At 54.7% G+C, this 19,755-nt stretch overlaps 1 protein-coding gene across 1 annotated transcript in view; it reads right to left on the bottom strand.

Moving 5' to 3' along the window:
• The window catches only part of LOC309410055 (uncharacterized protein), a 43,742-nt gene that overhangs the window by 12,028 nt on the left and 11,959 nt on the right, over positions 1-19,755 (bottom strand). Inside the window, exons 6-7 of the mRNA XM_082006374.1 lie at positions 17,003-19,498; positions 9,067-9,125 (exon numbers count right to left, since the gene is read on the bottom strand). Coding sequence (XP_081862500.1) covers positions 9,067-9,125; positions 17,003-19,498 — 2,555 coding nt within the window. The remainder of the gene's footprint in view (positions 1-9,066; positions 9,126-17,002; positions 19,499-19,755) is intronic.

Here is a 19,755-nt window from a genome sequence, read left to right as displayed (position 1 = left end):
CGCAGCCCACCATCCTCCCGCCTCCCCCAGCCTCCAGAAAAGATGGAATCAGCTCCAAAATTGACAAAATTTCCCGCCTTCTGCCTTAAAGAGAAGATGCTGCCGGCCCTTCCCCCATGCTCCCCCGGCTCCGCGCATTCCCTGCCCCTTCTGTAATGCAATTACAGAGGCCGGAGCGGGCCGGGATGAGGTCCAGCTTTAAGACCATGACTTTGCAAAGACGGGATTGAAAAGGTTAGCAGGCAAGCGGGGGGAAGATTTGCAGCTTCCCCAAAGCACCGGCGAGTCGTTACTTCCAGCCAGCGGAGCTGCTGGGATGCTGCCAGGCGGAGGCGGAACAAAAGGCCACGATGTCTCTAAAAAGGGGGACCAAGGGCAGTGTCCCCCCTCCTGGGGACTATTCTAGCCCTTTTGAATGAGATGGAGCCGAGACCAGTAATTATTTCACCCTGCCCATCCTGCCGCCCCGTGCTCCCAAGCATGCTGGGAAGGATATTTTGAGAAATTCCTTGGTAAGGTTATTGTGCCTATTTGTCGGATCCCTGTGCCTCTGCAGCCGGCCACGGCATGTGCTCAGCTGCACAGGAAGCAGATGTAGAGAGAAAAATTAAATATACGTAGCACCTGCTAAATTACCTAAAATATCATTTCTATACATAACGCTGTGATGATGAAAATCCTGATATTCTGGGGGCTTTCCAGAATGAGAAATGTGCCCCGTTGCTACAATAGTTCCCTTTCTTCATAAAAGACTCCCCAGCTTTCGTCCCATCTGGCAGGATCCGGATGGCTCACACTTCAAGGGCCATGACAAATGCAGATAAAGGGATTATTAGCCCAAGGTGGTCAATAAAGGAAGGAAACATTCAGCTGAAGAGGGCTACGTGATCTAGAAGGAAGCCCAGACGCTGAAGCTGCCGAGATTTGGGTTGTTAACAGACAAAAGGGTGAACCCTGCAAGCAGGAGTGCTCACAGGTGTCGTGCACAGCACGGGACCAGCTCTGTAGTCTCCTGGATGTGGATGGGGAGTTGGGGTGGGACCTGGACACATCACTACAAAACCTTCCACTTCCAGTCCCAGGATCAGCTCAGCTCTGCAGGAAAAGGGGAAAGGACAGCAGTTATCCAGGGACAGCTCCTGCCTGGCCCAGCACCCCAAATCCACTCCAAAATTAAACCATGGGGCTGCAGCGCACGTTCACAGCACAGCCAGGCTCAGAGCAGCCTCGTAATGCTTTAAAGCAGCGTTTTCCCTGCAGCGTTTGATGGGAAACCGCAGTCATAGAATCACAGAATTATTTAGGTTGGAAAAGACCTTTAAGGTCATCAAGTCCAACCGTAAACCTAACACTGCCAAGTCCACCGCTAAACCATGCCCCTAAGTGCTACTAAATCCCTCCAGGGATGGGGACTCCACCACTTCCCTGGGCAGTCTGTTCCAATGCTTGACTATCCTTTGGGTGAAGAAAATTTTTCCTGATATCCAGTCTAAACCTCCCCTGGTGCAACTTAAGGCCATTTCCTCTCATTCTATCGCTGGTTACTTGGGAGAAGAGACCAACACCCACCTCACCACAACCCCCTTTCACGTAGTTGTAGAGAGCGATAAGGTCTCCCCTCAGCCTCCTCTTCTCCAGACTGAACAAGCCCAGTTCCCTCAGCTGCTGCTCATCACTCTTGTGCTCTAGACCCTTCACCACCTTCGTTGCTCTTCTTTGGACATGCTCGAGCACCTCAAAGCCATGAGCCACTGAGCGGTCTTCAAACTTTCCTGTTTCAAAACCCACTAGGGCAACACCAAACCTGGCAGATGCAACCATCTGGCCCTTGCTGTGGTTCCCTCCGAGGTGTTTGCTGAGCAAAGGACACAAAAACAGGCTGGGGTGGGCTGCATCATCGGGCATGAACAACCACCTCACTCCCCAAAAAGGCAACATCTCTCCCAGGCTCCCCAGGACTTGCCAAAGCTGTTGATTTGAGCTTTGCAGATCCAGAGGATTTGGCAGGGGGAAAATCCCCCCTTCAGAGCAGAGCCCCTTTACTAGCCCAACTCCTTCACTCAGGGGTCCACAGCCCACACTAAAGCGCAGCAGCTTGCAATCTTAGGAGAGCACTGTGTCACTTAGATTATTGCTGTTCCTACAAAATTATGACCTCAACGGCATTTCCAGAGCGTGCTCTGATTTTTCAGGTTGCTGGGCTTCACTCACACCTTCCCAAGGCTCCAGGGTGGCAGCTGAGAGCAGCTCCACGCCCTCAAGCAATGCTCAAGCATCTGAACAGGCAGACGAATGCAAACCAGCCAGAAGCAGCACTAATTTTAGCCCTAAAGACTGTTGCACCTCTTATGATTCACCTGCAAAATATGTAGAACCTCACCTGGCAAAGCAAATACCACTGTTAGGTTCAACCCTTGAGTGCCTTTGGGATGGAAACCTGAGGATTACAGTTATTTCCTAAACTTCCCAGGGTGGCAGTTATTTCTGCTGCTCCTCTTGCCCCTGTCAAGGAGAAGCTGAGGGTGGGAAGCCTGTGCAGCCCAGAAGTGCCAGCAGTCACTCCCCGGGCTCCTGGCCCTCCCCGAGCTGCACTGACACCAGCTGCAGTGCATGTCCCACTAGCTGCACACGTTCTCCAGGTGACACTGTCCTTCCAACTGTCTCCTTTTCCCTTTTTCAGCCTGTTTCCCCCACACTGCCCATCCACTCCTTCAGTTACCCCCGACTTCTGGAAGTTCTTGAGCGGTTTCAACCTGATCTGATGGCCAGGTGGGAGTTTCTGATATGCTACTCTTCTACTACTTGCATGAAACTCAACAGAGGAAGACCCTCATTGCCATTTCCCTGCTAGGGAAAGGCTCAGTTCCCAGCCATGCTTGACCCACTAGCTTGCCTGTCACTGCCCATCATCACACAGGTGGATGGAAATTGTAAAAGCTGCTTGTTCTGCTGCTGGTTCAGTGCTGGGCACAGCCTGGGCTGCTATGTGGGATGACAGTGGTGCTGGGGAGGGGCTCAGAGAAAGCAGAACGTTGGACATGTGGTGGGGAACGGAGAAGAGAAGCATTGGGAGATCCTCACTGCATGGTACACAGGAAGGCAGCAAAAACAGAAATTGTAGTGGGAAACACGAGGGACCTTGACAGGCTGGAGGAGTGGGCCCACATGAACCTCATGAAGTTCAACAAGGCCAAGGGCAAGATCTTGCACCTTGGTCAGGGCAATCCCCAGTTTCAGTGCAGTCTGGGTGCTGAAGGGATTGAGAGCAGCCCTCACGAGAAGGGATTGGAAGATTTGGGTGGGCGGAAAATGGAACATGAGCTGGCAATGTGCGCTCGCAGCCCAGAGAGCCAGTTGCGTCCTGGGCTGCATCACCAGCAGGTCAAGGGAGGTGATTCTCTCCCTCTGCTCCACTCTCATGAGACCCTGCCCTGGGGCACTGTGTCCAGCTCTGGCAGCCCCAGTACAAGACAGACATGGACCTGTTAGAGCAGGTCCGGAGGCGGCCACGGAAACGGTCCGAGGGCTGGAACAGCTCTGCTATGAGGAGAGGCTGAGAGAGCTGGGGTTGTTCAGCCCGGACAACAGAGGATGCAGGGAGACCTTACTGCAGCCTTTGAATACGTAAAGAGGGCTTCTGAGAGAGATGAAGACAGACGTTTTACCAGGGCCTGTCGTGACAGGACAAGGGGAAATGGTTTTAAACTGAAAGAGGGTAGGTTTAGATTGCACATAAGAAAGAAATTCTTTACTATGAGGGTGATGAGACACTGGAACAGGTTGCCCAGAGAAGTTCTGGGTGCCCCATCCCTGGAAGTGTTCCTGGTGAGATTGACTGGGCTCTGAGCAACCTGATCGGTGAAGGATGTCCCTGCCCATGGCAGAGAGGTTGGACTGGATGATCTTTGAAGGTCCCTTCCAACTGAGACTGTTCTGTGAATCTGTGAGTCCGTGAAAAGATACCGGAAGAGCCACGGTGGGGCATGAGAGGGACGGAAGGGTCACAGTCACAGGGACCCAGCTCTGCAACCCAGGGGTAGCACTGGAGGGGAGGGAGAGGACTGGTGCGGGCTGCAGCTTGGCCAGCACCTCTGCCCAGCATGTGCCTGTTTTCACACATTTTCAATGAAAGAGCGAATCGAAGGTAAACCTGTGCATGCGCTTTATAGCACGTGCTGCCGTGTCCGCTATGACATTACACAAACTTGCAGCATAAATTCCTAGGGGGTTACGACACCCACAAACACCCCCATGGCTGCTGGGTTAGCAAGTATTTTTTTAGGAAGGAGGTGGTAAAGCCTGCATCTGGGGCCAGTTGTCTTCCTGCTGCGCCATCCGCCTCCGTGCCACATAAGCCCATGACTGGCCGCATCTCCCTCTGTCTCTGTCCTCGGCCCCAGCTGCTGCATGCTATGGGATGTCCCACCCAGAAGTGCACATATGGGGTGCCCTTGGCGGGAGCATGTCCCAGTACCCCAGGGGGTGCTTCCGTCATGCAGGACCTCCTGACCACTGCAAAAACACACCAGAAGCCCCCCCAAGCTGCACCCACCCTTTGGCAGTACGTGTATGCTCTGAGCCCCAATAATGCTGCTGAGAGCTTTAAGGATTGTTGTCGAGACACCTTTTTTCCCTTCCCCGTCCCCACCACACACAGGCAGGGGGCCGTTAGTCCTGCAAGCCCAAGTCTTAAGAGCTCTTGCATGAAAACAAAACAAAGAATGAAACAATCCTCTTTTCCTTCACAGCTCTCCCCGGGGCACTGCTGCAGTGTCTCCACTGTCAGCCCCAAACCCCTTCTGATGCACTCCTCTTCCTCCCTCTGCGCAGGCCGGGGAACGACAGCCAGGGTCAGACAGGGCAGCCGTGATGGTGTTTAAGCGAAGTGAACATCACTACTGGCCGCGTTCGGCCTGGGAGGGGGAGCCTGGCTCACAACAGCATTGGAAAGCATTAATGCAGGGGGATTCAGGATCGGAGAAAATAAATGGAGAGGGTGCATGAAATAGCACTCTGTATCTTCTTTGCACACTTTGCTCCTCCCTCCCCTGGAGTGACTGGGGTTTCTCATGCTGCTCCCCACCATGGTCTCTCGGCTGCCTCCCGCCTGGGATCTCCTTCGAGCCTGCCCACACGCCCGAGACTGTCCCCGCTGCTCCCATGAGCCACCCAGAACATACCTGCTCTTCCCAGCCCCGGACGTCTCACCCTCCCATGCCCACCTGTGAGCCACCTAGAGCCCTCCCCACTCCTCCGGGAAGGAAATCCTGATTTGAGCTCAGTGTTTTCCTGAATAAACCATCACACAGAGACCAAAACAAAGAGCTACCAGAGTCAGGCAAGTACCATGAACATGCCCGGTCTCTGTTCCCTTGGCAACTAGTGAAAAAGCAAGAAGATGGGTCCCTGGGACCATTCCCAGCCCCTGTGTTCTCCCCCCATATGCCACCCCCCCATCCCTGGGATACTCCACACTGATGATCCCAGAGGGATGTCCTGCAACGCTACCGGACTGTACGTCTGCTTCACTTTGGACAATTCATTGCTGTAATCTCCACTACAGCCACTGATCTGATTTGTCTGGGAACAGCATCTGCTGCTTGCTATCATTCTGTATTCATTTACATTTGCCCAGAGACAGCGCGGGGGCTTTTTTTTTTTTTTTTTTAGCAAACAAAACACAAACGTCATTAAATGAATTAATCTATTCTTCTCTTTCTCCAAAACAAGATTAATTGAGAATCTCTCTACGCAAGTCTGACTCTCTACCACATTTTCAGAGGATATTGTCTGAGCTCTTATTTCCTGAGCATGTGCACCAGAGCTCTCCTGTGTTTCAGAACAAAGAACAAATTCTCTTTGTTGTCCTGTAACAGTGCTCTGAACGCAGCGATATATGAGATCGAGAGACGGTCCCTGCCTTATTGAGCTTACCCTGAGCTTTGCCTGGTTCCAGGTGCTCGGAGACATGTGGAATTTGTTTCAGTGGGCTGAGAAAAGACAGGATTGCTCCCCTTCCAACTCCCATGAAGACAGCAAAGGGGCGGGGGGGGAATCAGAACATGGGTTTAAGTCTGCTTTCTGACTTTGGGTTCATGCCGGACTCCCTTTGGAATCCGTTCAAACCACTAGCCTAAGCTGCCTTGTCTTTATTGCTATTTAATTTGGGTTAGACAAATGCAGTTAAGAGCACATCCCTTCTTTTTCTTTTCAGCTAAGAGGTGGCCTGTGTTCCTCAAACACCGAGCAGAGCCCTGCAGTTCGGAGAGCTCACAGTGCTGGAGACATTCGCCTGTCAGCACGAGACAGTTGTACGTGAGCTAACATCGGTGAAAGTAAGAGCAGGCAGGGCTCAGGCAGCTGCCCTCGCACACTCTTTAATACCAATGCCTGGGGAATTCACATAGCAGACATCAAAACACTGGGAAAAGCATGGGAAGAGCACAAAGGGGAGCAGACTGCTCTCCAGGATTTGCCTGTTTGATCACCAGAGAGATGGGGGCTGGGCAACTGAAGATATAATAGCACTTTCTATTTCCATCCTTTAGTATTGTAACCTCTCTTGATTTAACTTAAAACAGGATAAAAGAAACAGAAGAAAAAAAAATCAGCAAGAGTTGTTTCATTGCAAATGTGGAATCTGCACACGGGCAGGTGGGGAAAAGCAGCAGGAATTAAAATCCACTGAGTTATTTCAGTACGAGCCTGTGCTTGGGCAAAGCCCCTCTCCAAACCCGGGAGTCAGCCTGGGCAGCCCGTGCCATGGGAACCCCTGCCACAACAGGCACTGACACGAGCTGCTAGCGGCTATTTCAGGGACTTCCCTGGGCACCCAGGTCACAGATCATCACAGGTAACATCACGGCTCATGCACATGAACCAACATGTCATGCTAGTTCTGCTCCCCCGGAACAGGGTGTGAGGCTGCCTTTCCTCCTGCCCTCTCCCTTCCCATCCCACACGCTGCTGCTCCCACTTAGGCACTGGGAAGGGGCTGGAGCTTGTAAAGAGCTTCAGGCAGAGGCTGGGCGCTGGGGTGAAGGTCACTGTCCCATGACCTGAGAAAAGGTCCCTGTCACCGAGCTAAGTAGGTCTGGACTGCATCAGTTCTGTGCCTTGAAGAGCCCCAGCACGATGCTAGAAGAGGGAGCAATAGAACTTGCTCTGATGGGGCTCATTTACTCACTTCTCGTAACAAAACTGTTACAGCAGCTCTGGTGTACTTCTGTATTAACAGGGCTTTGTTAATTGTCATTTGAACTAGAGCGTAAATAGTTAGAAAGATTCTTCTTGATTAAAATGTTCTCAGTGATGGGGAATTCAACAGACCTCCACGAAAACTGTCCCTGTGATAGCCTTGTTTTAAAGTCCATGGCTGGCTTCTAGTAGGAATGCTTTATGTACTTTACATCAAACCCTCACTCCATTTTAGCTTTGTCAGCTAGAAAGCCCAGTAACAAAGTTTAATCGCTGCAACAGGTTGGCTATAGCAGTCTCTTAATTTTCTGTTAAGCTAAATCATCAAGCCAGACCCAGGGAAAGACTCAGACAGAACCAGCTGCTGCAGATGTTTAACTGCAAGCTCTGACACCAAAATCCAGGACCCAGTGCTCCCTCTGGCACCATTTAAACCTCCACAGGAGCTGCCCAAGTGGCAACCAGGAATGACAAAGCACAGTGGCCTGAGCTCCTCTTTTCCGCAGGGATATGGTGCCTGACCCAGCTAGCCAGGGAAGCACATCATCCATATTTACTCCTGAGTATGCCCCCAAAGATATAATCTTTTCACGTATCCTGGAGTGAGTCTCCTCATACACAACAACCTCTGGTTGGGGTATTCATGGAGGAAGGTGGACTCCCAGTTTAAGCCCTTTATTACCCTGATGGTACTCAAGGAAGTTCATCCTCTGAAGAGGATCCCTGCCCCTGCTTACGAACCAGGAGGGAAGATGGGAGAGGTGAAGGGCACCTGCTCAGCATTTTCTTGTCAACGCCTTCTCACTGTGGACCAAGAAAACCAAACTTTGTTGGGCCAGAGGCAAGAGAGCACACAGTCAAGTGAGGGGTACTCACTTGGGAGGCAGGTCTCTGCTCTGCTGCCAGGGCTTCTTATCTTTTGGCATCACACACAAATTGGCAAAAACTAAAACATGATTTTGACAGCAAGACCAGACCTTAGGAGACATCCTTCCTGTGAGTCTCTTGACCCATGGGGTTTAACTTCTTCTTCCTTAGCCTCCCTCTGCCCAGTTCCGCAGCTCCAGTGGGAAGCGTGCAGAAGGCTCCTCACCTGCATGAACTGATGAACCACCCCCAGTTGGTGATGGCACTTCCCAAAGAATGCAAAAAAGGTTTCAAATTCCCCAACAAATGAACTTGGATCTGGGGGTCTCAACTGTGATCCAGCCAGACTAGCCCACAGGAGAAAGGACATACAGTGGCATTTCATGGGGACCCTGTTCCTTCTGAGTTAAGACGTGGCTGGAACACAGTTCTCTAGGAGGGACCTTTGGGGACCTGGGGCTCATCCACTCAACTTCTGGCTGCCACGGGGGCTTACACAATGGTTTGGCACTAGGTGCTCAAGCCAGAGCTGGCAATACACTTCAGCAGCACAGAGCTTGTGGAGCACGGGCTCCATGGCTGGTAAAGGGACTCACACAGTGAATTCCAGTGGCCTCTGTGCAGGGGGAGGAATCAAGATTTCAGACTCAGAATCTAGTCTAAACCTGCTTTAGAGAAGATGCCTTTCTCTGTGAAGCATGTTTTTCAGTCCTTTAACCATCTTACAACTTCACCTGGAGTTCTCTCTGGTTCCTGACTGTCCTCCTTGAGCTGTAGACACCAAAACCAGACACACCATTGAAAACAACAGCTGTCACACCACCACCAAACCGAGCTGACACAGAAGCAGCCCTATTTCTGACTCTTTGGCTGGATAATTCTACCAGTGACAAGGGAACACTCGTTCTCAGAGCTGCCAGTCGAGGACTTTCCAGCACTGAAAGTGGCATGCAAAGGAAAGAAACCTTCACCAGACACATACATGGAGAAAGAGGCACTTACCCACTTGTTCCAGGTCTCTGGGTCTGAGAGAAGCGCCAGTCTGTGTTAGGCTGAGCTTGCTGCAGAGAAAATAGAAGAGTTTTAATACCTCCATTCTTGCCTTTGAAAACGAAAGCGAACTGATCCTGTATTATTTCAGTCTGGAATATCAGCGTGTCCTTTCCAAGTAAAGCAAATCAATTAGAACAAAAAGAAAGCTCCCCCTCCCCCTTTCTCGAGTATTTCTGAACCAGCATGAATACTAAAAAGCATGACAAAAACTATTCAGCGAGTAATCTTCCAAAGCAGCTCAGGAAACCAGGCTGTGAAAGAAATGAAGCATGAAATAAACTGATAAGGGCATCAATTCAGCAAGAGCAATGGTACCAAAGTAATAAGCTTGGAAGGGGGGGGTGGGGGGTGGCAGAGTTAATTGATACTGAGAAAGATGCTTTTAATGCCAGAAGGTAAAATGATAACAGACTTTCCTAATCTGTCCTTCTTCTGTCCTTAAAAAGGCCTGCCTGAGATCTTGATTTCACACATTGTATTTGAATGACTTTTCCTAGATGCTGTGGCCTCGGAGCATTGCAATATTTTTCTGTCCGCAGAGAAAAGAATGAACTTCCGACAGCGAAAGAAAAAAGCATTATTTGTTTAGGAGACACAATAAACTTCGGACACAGCAGCACACTTTGTAACTTCATTAGTAAGCCCCTGTATCTCTTTCTGCCTGTGTTATTTTATCATCAGATAATGGACATTTTGTAAATAAGGAAGGATGCGAAGCAGGCTTGTATATTCCTGTTTGAATCACGCCTTTGTGAAGAGCACTAAATAGTAGAACTGTTTTCTGTCTCGAAGATGCATACTTCCGAAAATCATAATCTTCTTAATTAACTCCAGAATGAAAACATGCTACCTGGAAAGGACAATGTTTCTCTCAGTTACCTTAGGAATGAGCAGTTCATAGTCCGTTACAGTGGAACATCAATTTTATAGGATTTTTCTGCTTGTACATGCAATTACTAAGGAAAAGTGAAGATGGGTACAGCTGACCTAGATTTTTATTTAGTAGATGTGATTTCACTAATTTCTCCACAGCTTTGATGATTCTCATGAAAGAATATATTAGAATAAATTACTGCCCTAAAATAGAGTCCCCCTGCTATCCAGGCAGCATTAAAATTAAGCCATTTAAATACTTGCCCTTCAGATTTCCGATACACATTTTTGCACACGCTGACACACAATCCTGCACTAGATAAGCCCTTCCCAAACTATATTTTGGGTTCCTGTTGTAATTACCGCTTTCAAATTCAGGGCAGGCATTTATGACACAAAATTACTTTACTTTTTATATCCCAAAGTTATAAAATCTACAGCTAAACACAGTCACCTACATCTATATTTAGACATCTGAATACAAGCGGCTGAAGTTTTCAAAGCTTGCCGGTGCCTAGGTCCCTGCAAGCCCAAGGGCACATAAGGTCACCGGGATCTTTGCGAAAAATGTCACTACATTCAGTGCTGAACAGTGAATTCAGCCCCTCGCTTAAAATGGCCAAGCTGGAAAATGATCCCTTGCCGGGGCACAATCACTAATTAATAGCACTTGAGAGTTAAGAAATGAGAAATTTTTACAATGCACCTCTAAAACAGAGCAAAAGAAACACTGACAAACTTTGCTTTCAGGTAACCTCCTCTCGCGTCACGGTTTGTATGTCGTGCAGAATAAAGGAGTTAAACAGAATCAGGAAGTTAAACACCAAAAAAACATGTTCCTGACCGCACTGAGAATCACTTTAAAAAGCAAAGAGTACTAACGCGGCCAAGGGGACACTCTACACTTCTACGAACACACAGTCTTTGATTTTACAGTGCCGACCAGCCCTTTCCCCCACCTCCACCAAGCCGAGCCAAAGCTTTCACCTGGCCACCTCCCAGGAGGTGACAGTGACACATGTTCCCTGAAGCCACTTTCTTAGGTGGAAGGACAGACAGAACAACCAACTGGCCTGGATATTACCGACCGTTGCACTTAGCAGGCAGGACAGTAAGAAACACCCATCTCTTACCCCATCGCAGGGACTCGCTAAGGCGCTGGTCACCTGCTCATAGGCAGCCACGGTCTCCGCAGTGCTAGAATGGCTGAAAGGTTTTACAAAGAGAAAATCGCTCTGGTCAGACATGGGTGAGAAACAGGAGGTGTAATTCTGTGCCTGGGAGGTCAAGCCCGCTCCTCCCACATCCAGGTACTTGATGAAGCCATCTGGCTTCATCTGCCCATGGAAACGCGAGGTGGGTTTGCGGCCAGTCCCTCGGCAGCAATCTGCAAAGGTCCAGCTGGCAGCACCAGCTTTGAGACACCGGGCAGCCACCACAGCAAACATCACGCAGGACACAAGGGAAATGGACACCAAGGAGATGATGAGGTAAAGAGTTAGGTTGGTATCCTTGGGAGAAGATTTGGGGAGGTCCAAAGACTTGGCGAAGTCCTGCGCACTGTTTTCCTCCGGAGAAATTACTATTACCACGGAGGCCGAGAGGGGTGGTGTCCCATTGTCCCTCACTTCGACCACCAGCCTGTGGGAATCTTCTGACTCCCTGAGAGCCTGTGCAACCCTTATCTCTCCAGAGCGGTGTTCCACTTGGAAAGGCAAAGCCTCAGCTGTCTCCTGCAGCTGGTAGGACAGCCAAGCATTATGGCCACTATCAGCATCAACAGCTACAATTTTGGTGACCAGATAGCCAGGTTCTGCCAAGGCCGGGATGGTTTGGTGGAAGGCAGAGCCCTTAGGGACAGATGGGTAGACAATGGTGGGGGCATTGTCATTCTCATCCAGGATGAACACATGGACCACAGCAGTGCTACTCAGAGCAGGAGACCCACCATCCTTCACCTCCACAGGCACCTGGAACACCTTGTCCTGCTCATAGTCCAGAGCCCGCACAGTGTAGATGGTGCCATTGTCCTGGTCTATCCGGAAGTAGGTTGAGATGGGTACATGCTGCATCCCGTTGTCCAGGATGGAGTAAGACAGCTTGGCGTTGCTACCCTCATCAGGATCAGATGCTGACACCGAAAAGACAGAAGTTCCAGGAAGGGAGTTTTCCTGAACATGAGCTGTATCGAAAGGGCTGGAAAAATTTGGTGCATTATCATTCACATCAGCAATTCGGAGGTAAAAGGTTTTTTGTGTGGCCCTCTGTGGGGACCCTGAATCCACAGCCCGCACTGTGATGTTATATCCACTGGCCTTCTCCCGATCAAGGGGACCATTTGTGACCAGCGAGAAATGCTCTTTAAAAGACGACACCAGTTTGAATGGGAGCTCTTTTGATATCTGCAGATGGACCTGCCCATTGTCACCAGAATCACTGTCCTTCACACCAATGAGGGCAATCACCGTTCCCGTGGTTGCATCCTCCTGCACTGGGCTAGAGAGAGAGGTCAGCACGATCTCTGGGCTGTTATCGTTGATATCAATTAATTCCACTCGCAGGTGACAGTGTCCTTCCATGGCTGGGGATCCCTTATCCCTGGCTCGAACCGCAATCTCATAAGCACTGGATTCCTCATAATCCAGCGGGGCTTTGGTTCTGATCTCCCCTGTCCGGGGATCTAAGGAGAACAGCTTGGTGAATTTACCAGGTGCATTATTGCTAACTTTGAAAGAATATTCCACATCCCCATTGGGACCTTCATCCAGGTCAGTGACATTCAACTTGGTGACCAGAGTGCCCACTGGCACATTCTCCTCCAGATGTACCTTGGATATGGGTGGGTCGCAGACAGGAGGGTTGTCATTTGCATCCAGGACATGGATGGTAACCTTGGCAGTGCCAGATTTCACCGGATTTCCTCCATCCAGGGCTGTCAGTGTTAGGTGATGAACAGACACTTTCTCTCTATCCAGTGCTTTTTCAAGTACGATCTCGGGCATTTTAACACCATCTCCTCTCACGTTGATACTCAGGGCAAAATGCTCGCTGAGGCTGAGCTCATAGGTGGAGATGGAGTTGGAGCCCATATCCGGGTCTTCTGCTACCTCCAGGGGTAGCCGAGTCCCAGGGTTGGCTACCTCAGTGATCTCCAAGACCACCTCTGGCTTGGGGAACTGGGGCGCGTTGTCGTTGACGTCGAGGACATCCACCTCAACGCGGTGGAGCTGGAGGGGATTCTCCATGACGAGTTGAAGGTGCAGGGAGCACGTGGGGCTCTGCCCGCACAGTGCCTCCCGGTCCAGCCTGCTGTCGAGGAGCAGCACACCCGCAGCCAGGTCCACCTGGAAGTGCCGCTGCCCACCCTCGCTCACCAGGCGCAGGTTGCGGGTTGCCAGGCTCCGCACCTCCACCCCCAGGTCCTTGGCCAGGTCGCCCACCGAGGAGCCTGGCTCTCGGTCCTCGGGCACGGAGTAGCGGAGCTGGGAGCTGCAGGGAGCCGGCAGGCAGGAGAGGGCTGCGAGCAGCAGCGGGAGCTGCCATGGCAGACTCCGTCCCCCGAGCATCCCGTGCCGGCTGTGGGAGCGGAGCGGCGGCGGCTCCGCGCAGCCTCCCCCGCCTCCCCGCCCCCGCTGCCGGCCCCGGGAGCCGCCGCCGCTCCGGAGCCCCCGCGCCCCGGGGGGGTCCGAGAGGGTCGCGCAGGGAGGAAGCCGCGGCCGGAGCCGGGCGGGGAGGGAGGGAGGGAGCGGGCGGGGGGCGATCACAAACCGGCCGGCTGAGCCGCTCCTCGGCAGGCAAAGGAACACAAAGTCGGCGAGCGGAGGGGATGGACCGAGTGACAGTTTTACGTCTCTCCACAGCCACCGCCTCCTCCTCCTCCTCCTTTTTCTCTCCCTCCTCCTCCTCCCCCTCCTCGGCCTCCCCCTCCTCGGCCGCCTTCCCCAAAATACGCGCGGCGTACCCACCCCCCCGCCGCCGCCACCCCGCCCCCGCAGCGCCGAGAGGGCGTCGGGGACTCCCGGTAGCGGGAACCTCCACTCCGCCTCTCCCGGTTGCTGGGCGCGGGCACCAGCGGGCACCCACCCCCTCCACAAAACCGGCTGGGGGTGCCGCATTCCGAGCCGCTTTGGTGCCGAGTCCCGCAGGCGCCGGGGCCGCCGGTCAGGCGGGGGGACGGGCCCCCGGGCTCACCTCGCTGCACAGGGTGGGATCCGGCGGGTGGGCACCGGCTGGACCCGCGGAGGGTTTCACAAACATGAACTCGCTGATGTCCGAGACCGGCGAAAAGCAGGAGCGGTAACGTGGGGCAGGGGGTGCCGTGGCTGTCACCTGGACGCCCATCACCGTGTCCCCTTGCTTAGGCTCATAGTGCAAGTGCCCAAAAATGTGGCTGGGAGGGGGCTGAAGTGTGTTCACGCTCTCCACGCAGCAGCCCTGGCTGGCAGGCGCAGACCCCCGCCAGAGGCACCGCGCCCCCAGTGCTGCCAGTCCCACCAGCGAGACGGTGGAGATGAGCACTAGGGACACGATCAGATAAAGCGTAATGGTGGGTAAGCCCCTACGATCGGTGGCACGAGCCTCTGAGCCCTGCAAGGCCTCTGGGCCCTTCTCCTCCACCAGCACCACCAGTGTGACTGCTGTGGAGAGTGGGGGGTCCCCAGCATCCCGGACCACCACCAGCAGTTCATGGGCAGAAGCATCTGTCTCCTGAAGGGCCCTTGTGATCCGGATCTCCCCGGAGCGCAGGGCCACGCTGAAAAGCCCTGGGTCTGTGGCTTCCACGAGGTGGTAGGAGAGCCAGGCGTTGCGCCCCGAGTCCGCATCTATTGCCATCACCTTGGTGATGAGAGCAGGAGGGATGGTGGAGGGTGAGATTCGGAACTGGGTAGTGGGGCCCTCCCCGGTCCTGGGGAAATGCACCCGTGGGGCATTGTCGTTCTGGTCCACTATAAAAACATGAACCAGCGTCTTGTTCCTCAGGGCTGGGGAGCCACCATCAGAGACCTCCACATGGAACTGGAGATAGGTGGTTTGCTCATAGTCTAAAGGGAGTTTGGCAGAGACCTGCCCACTTGTGGGGTGTATGGAGAGGTAGCGAGTAGGATCCAGGCCTGGATCTGTTCCACCGCCTCGGAGGATGGAGTAGGAGAGGCGGGAATTCTGCTCTGAGTCAAGGTCAGCAGCAGAGACTATAACCAGCACGCTGCCCACCGGGTTGTTTTCTGCCACCAGCACTTCATAGGAAGCTTGTTCAAACTGGGGCGCGTTGTCATTGACATCTGCCAAGGCAATTGGCAAGATGGTGTGGCGGGAGAGCGGAGGACTGCCCAGGTCTGAGGCAGAGACGGTGACATTGTAGTAGGCAATATGCTCCCGATCCAAACGGGTGCTGGTTAGCAGTGAGTACTGATGCTCATAGTCCTTACGCAGCTGGAAGGGAAGATCGGGAGACACTTGACACTGGACTTTGCCCTGCTCACCAGAGTCCCTATCTCGGACGTGTATCACGGCCACCACTGTGCCCGGGGGTGCATCCTCGCTCAGGGAGCTGGAGAAGGAGGTAAGAATGACCTCAGGGGCATTGTCATTCACATCAGTGATTTCTACCACCACGCTGCAGTGCTCCTCCATCGTGGGTGACCCCATGTCCTTGGCCTCCACTTCAATCTCATAGACCGTTGCCTCCTCGAAGTCCAGGTTGCCCTGGACACGAATCTCCCCAGTTTGCTCATCGATGGCAAAGATCTGGCGTAAGGCAGCCGAGTTGTGGCTGCTGAGGGCGTAGCGGATGTCTCCGTTGGGCCCTTCGTCCACATCGGTAGCATTTAACTTCACCACGAGGGTGCCCAGCGGCGAGTTCTCCACCAAGCGGGCTCCATACAATGGTCTGTCAAAAACTGGGTGGTTGTCGTTGGCGTCCAGGACCTGAACAGTGATGTGTGTCTTGCTGGACTGAGGGGGAGAGCCCCCATCTTCGGCAGTCAGGACTAGGTGGTGGAAAGCTCTGAATTCCCGGTCCAGGGCTCTCTCCAGCACCAGCTCAGGGAACTTCCCGCCATCAGTGCGCGCCTTCACGTTGAGATTGAAGTTTTCATTGGCACTCAGGTGATAGGTCTGCAAGGTGTTGGTGCCCACATCGGGGTCCTGGGCAGGCTGGATGGGGAAGCGGGCACCCAGGGATGCCAGCTCGTAGATGCGCAAGGAAATCTTGTTGCTGGGGAACTCTGGTGGGTTGTCATTGATATCCAGGATCTCCACCTCGATGCGGTAGAACTCCACTGGGTTCTCGATGGCAAGTTTCAGGTGGAGAAAGCAGCGGGGGTTCTGCCCGCAGAGCTGCTCCCGGTCTATCCGCTCACTGACCATTATAACGCCGGTGTTCACATTGACCGAGAAGTACTGGGAATCCGAATCGGACAGTACCTGCAGATTGGCTGCCGCCAGTTTCGCCACGTCAGTGCCCAGGTCCTTGGCGATATTGCCCACGAAGGCGCCCCGGGTGAGCTCCTCCGGGATGCTGTACCGGATCTGGGCAGAGGAGCTGTGCAAGAACAAACAGAAAGAGAAGACAGGCGGCAGTCCCAGGGACCGGCCCGCCTTCCCTACCCTCGGCATCCTTGCCGGCCGGGCAGCGATGCCCGCCGCGCTCAGCGCTCGCCGCTCCCATTCATTGTTTGGGGAGGACGCCGTTCGACCGAGGGCGGGGGGGGGGGGGGGGGGGGGCGCCGGGGCTCCGCGCAACCGCTTCGCCATTGGCTTCGAGCGCCGCGCCGCTCCACCAATCGCCGCGCTCCTTTCCCAGGACAGCAACACCGGCGCCAATCACGACCCGCCGGCTGTTGCCGCGCGGCGCGAAACGGAGGCGCTTCCCCTGAGCGACGGCGGCCCCGCGCGCCCCCCGCGCGCCCCCCGCGCGCCCCCCGCGCCGCGGCGGGGGAGCGATGGCGACCTCGGGGGGGAAGGCGCCCACCGGCGAGCCCCGCGCCGGCACCGCCTTCCCCTAGGCTCTCACCTGGCCGGGGTCCCGCAGCGTACCGGTAGCGGAGAGGAAAGCCCCGGTTTCCCTCGGTAGGGTGGCGGGGCGCGGGCAAGGCCGCAGGAAGGTGAAGTCGCTCCGGTCGGAGCCAGGGGAGAAGCAGGTGCTGTAGCACTGGGACTGGGAGTCGGTGGGTCGCAGGGTGACCTCCATGTACTTAAGGGTGCCGTCGGAGCTGAGCTGGAGCTTGGGGCTGGAGTGCTTGAAGAAGTCCCTGGAGGGTGACTCACTGAGCCAGCAGCAGCAGCAGGGCAAGGCGGCGGCACGGCCTCTGCGCCGGAGGCACCGCGCAGCCAGAAGGGTGACGGTGGCAAGCGCCATGGTGCTAACAGCGGCCAGTGCGATGATCAGGTAGAGCGTCAGGTCCGGCTTCTCCTTGGCCCCAGCCAGGAAATCCCGAGGCTTGCGGCTCTCCTCGAAGGCTGCCTCCTCCAGGGCCACGGTGATGGTGACAGTGGTGGAGAGTGGTGGGTCACCATTGTCCATCACCTGGACAATGAGCTGCTGCGTTGCCACGTCGGTGTCCTGGAGGGCACGTGCCATACGCACCTCCCCGGTGTGCAGTGACACGTGGAACAAGGAGGGGTCAGTGGACTGTGGCAGCAGTTGGTATGAAAGCCAGGCATTGTGCCCAGCATCTGCATCCACTGCTGTCACCTTGGTGACCAGGTAGCCTGGTGGGGCAGACAGCGGGACCCTCTGGGGTGCCGGGACATCGTTGTCACTGACAGGGTGCAGGATGGTGGGGGAGTGGTCATTCTGGTCCAGTACAAAGATGTAGACAGTAACATTGGCATGGAGCGGGGGGGACCCCGAGTCCCACACAGCCACAGAGACTGGCAGAACCTGCAGCAGCTCGAAGTCAAAGGTGCGCTGAGCATAGAGGTTGCCATTGTCAGGGTTGATGTGGACAAAGGAAGAGGTGGGGGCACCCTGCACTTGGCCACTCTCTATGGAGTAAACAAGACGGGAATTTTCCCCGACATCAGGGTCCGAGGCAGAGACAGTGCAGAGCAGAGAGCCAGGCGGGTTGTTCTCTGGGAGGAAGGCATCATAGGAGGGCTGCAAGAAGTGCGGGGGGTTGTCATTCACGTCAGATATGTTGAGGAGCAGTGTGAGCGTCGTGGTGAGGGTGGGAGACCCACCATCCTGGGCAATCAGCTCCACTATGTACTGTGAGGTGGACTCTCGGTCCAGGCTATCCTGAGTGACCAGGGAGAAGTGGTTCTGAAGGGACCGGATGGTGAAAGGCACATTGGGGGAGATCTCCAAGCTCACATCCCCATTGGCCCCTGAGTCTCGGTCCCGTATGTTGAAGAGCCCCACAACGGTTTCTGGTGGGGTGTCTTCCGGCACTGGGTTCAGCAGGGAGGTGAGCAGCACCTCTGGGGGGTTGTCATTGGTGTCCTCCACTTCCACCTGCAGTATGCAGTGGCCCTCCATCTCTGGAACCCCTCCATCATGGGCTCGCACATAGATCTCATAGGAAGGTGACTCCTCAAAGTCCAGGGGCCCACTCACCCGGACCTCGCCACTGCTGGGATCGAGGGCAAAAAGCCTCCGGACCGAGTCGGAGGTGTGAACCCCAAAAGAGTACTGCGTCTCCCCATTGGGACCCTCATCAGGGTCAGACGCATTGAGCCGGAGCAGCAGGGCCCCCACGGGTGTGTTTTCCTGGACTTGCACCTTGTACGTGGCACGGTCAAAGGTGGGTGCGTTGTCATTGACATCCAAGACCAGGACCGTTATCTGCGCTGTGCCCGAGCGGGCTGGGCTTCCCCCATCCACGGCTGTCAGCACCAGCTGCAGTTCTGGCTGCCCTTCCCGGTCCAGGGCATGCTCCAGCACCAGCTCCGGGAAAAGTTTGCCATCCTGCTGCTGCTTGACATCCAGGGAGAAGTGGGAGTTGGGGCTCAGCCAGTAGGAGCCTACAGCATTGGTGCCCACATCGGGGTCCTGCGCGCTCTCCAGGGGGAAGCGTGCAGCCACTGTGGCAGACTCAGCGACACGCAGGGTGCGGTGAGCAGTGGGGAAGCTCGGGGAGTTATCGTTCAGGTCCAGGATCTCCACTTCCAGGCGGAAGAGTTGCAGGGGGTTCTCTGTCACCACCTGCACCGACAGCACGCAGCTGGCAGCTGCTCCGCACAGACGCTCCCGGTCCAGCTGCTGGCTCACCACCAGCGCGCCACTGTCCAGGCGCACGGCAAAGTGGCGCAGGTTCTCCTCTGAGCCCAGGCGCAGCCTGCGACCCAGCAGCTCCTCCACCTTCAAGCCCAGGTCCCGGGCCACGTTCCCCACCACGGTTCCCACCTCTGTCTCCTCAACCACCGAGTAGTGGATCTGCCCAGAGACCCAGCCCCAGCTGCAGAGCAAAAACAAACTCAGTACTTGCCATTTCCAGGTGGGTCGCTGGAGGCTGACACTCTCCATGTCCGTGCACGTACGGCCCGGGACGCAGCAGGCGCTGGGAAGCTGTGAAAAAATCCCTGGATCTCTCTTCCACGGCTTGGAAAACAGCTCCGGGGCTCCGGCAGGCTGCGGCTCCGGCTGTCAGCCTCTGAGCAGAGGGGGTGGGCTGGGGGAGGGGAACTGAATCACAGCCCCAGCGCGGAGGTGGAAGGGGGGGAGAAGCAGATTTCCCCCCCTGCCCTGCTTCACATCAGCGCTCCACTGGCCGAGAGCTCGATTCCCTCTGGGCCAGCGGTGGCTCCCCGGAGGTGTGGGAAGCG

Source organism: Phaethon aethereus, assembly GCF_964289735.1.
Source record: "Phaethon aethereus genome assembly, chromosome: 14".
Lineage (NCBI taxonomy): Eukaryota > Metazoa > Chordata > Aves > Phaethontiformes > Phaethontidae > Phaethon > Phaethon aethereus.
The sequence above is the reverse complement of the archived record's forward strand: the minus strand, read 5'-3'. Positions and strand labels throughout refer to the sequence as shown.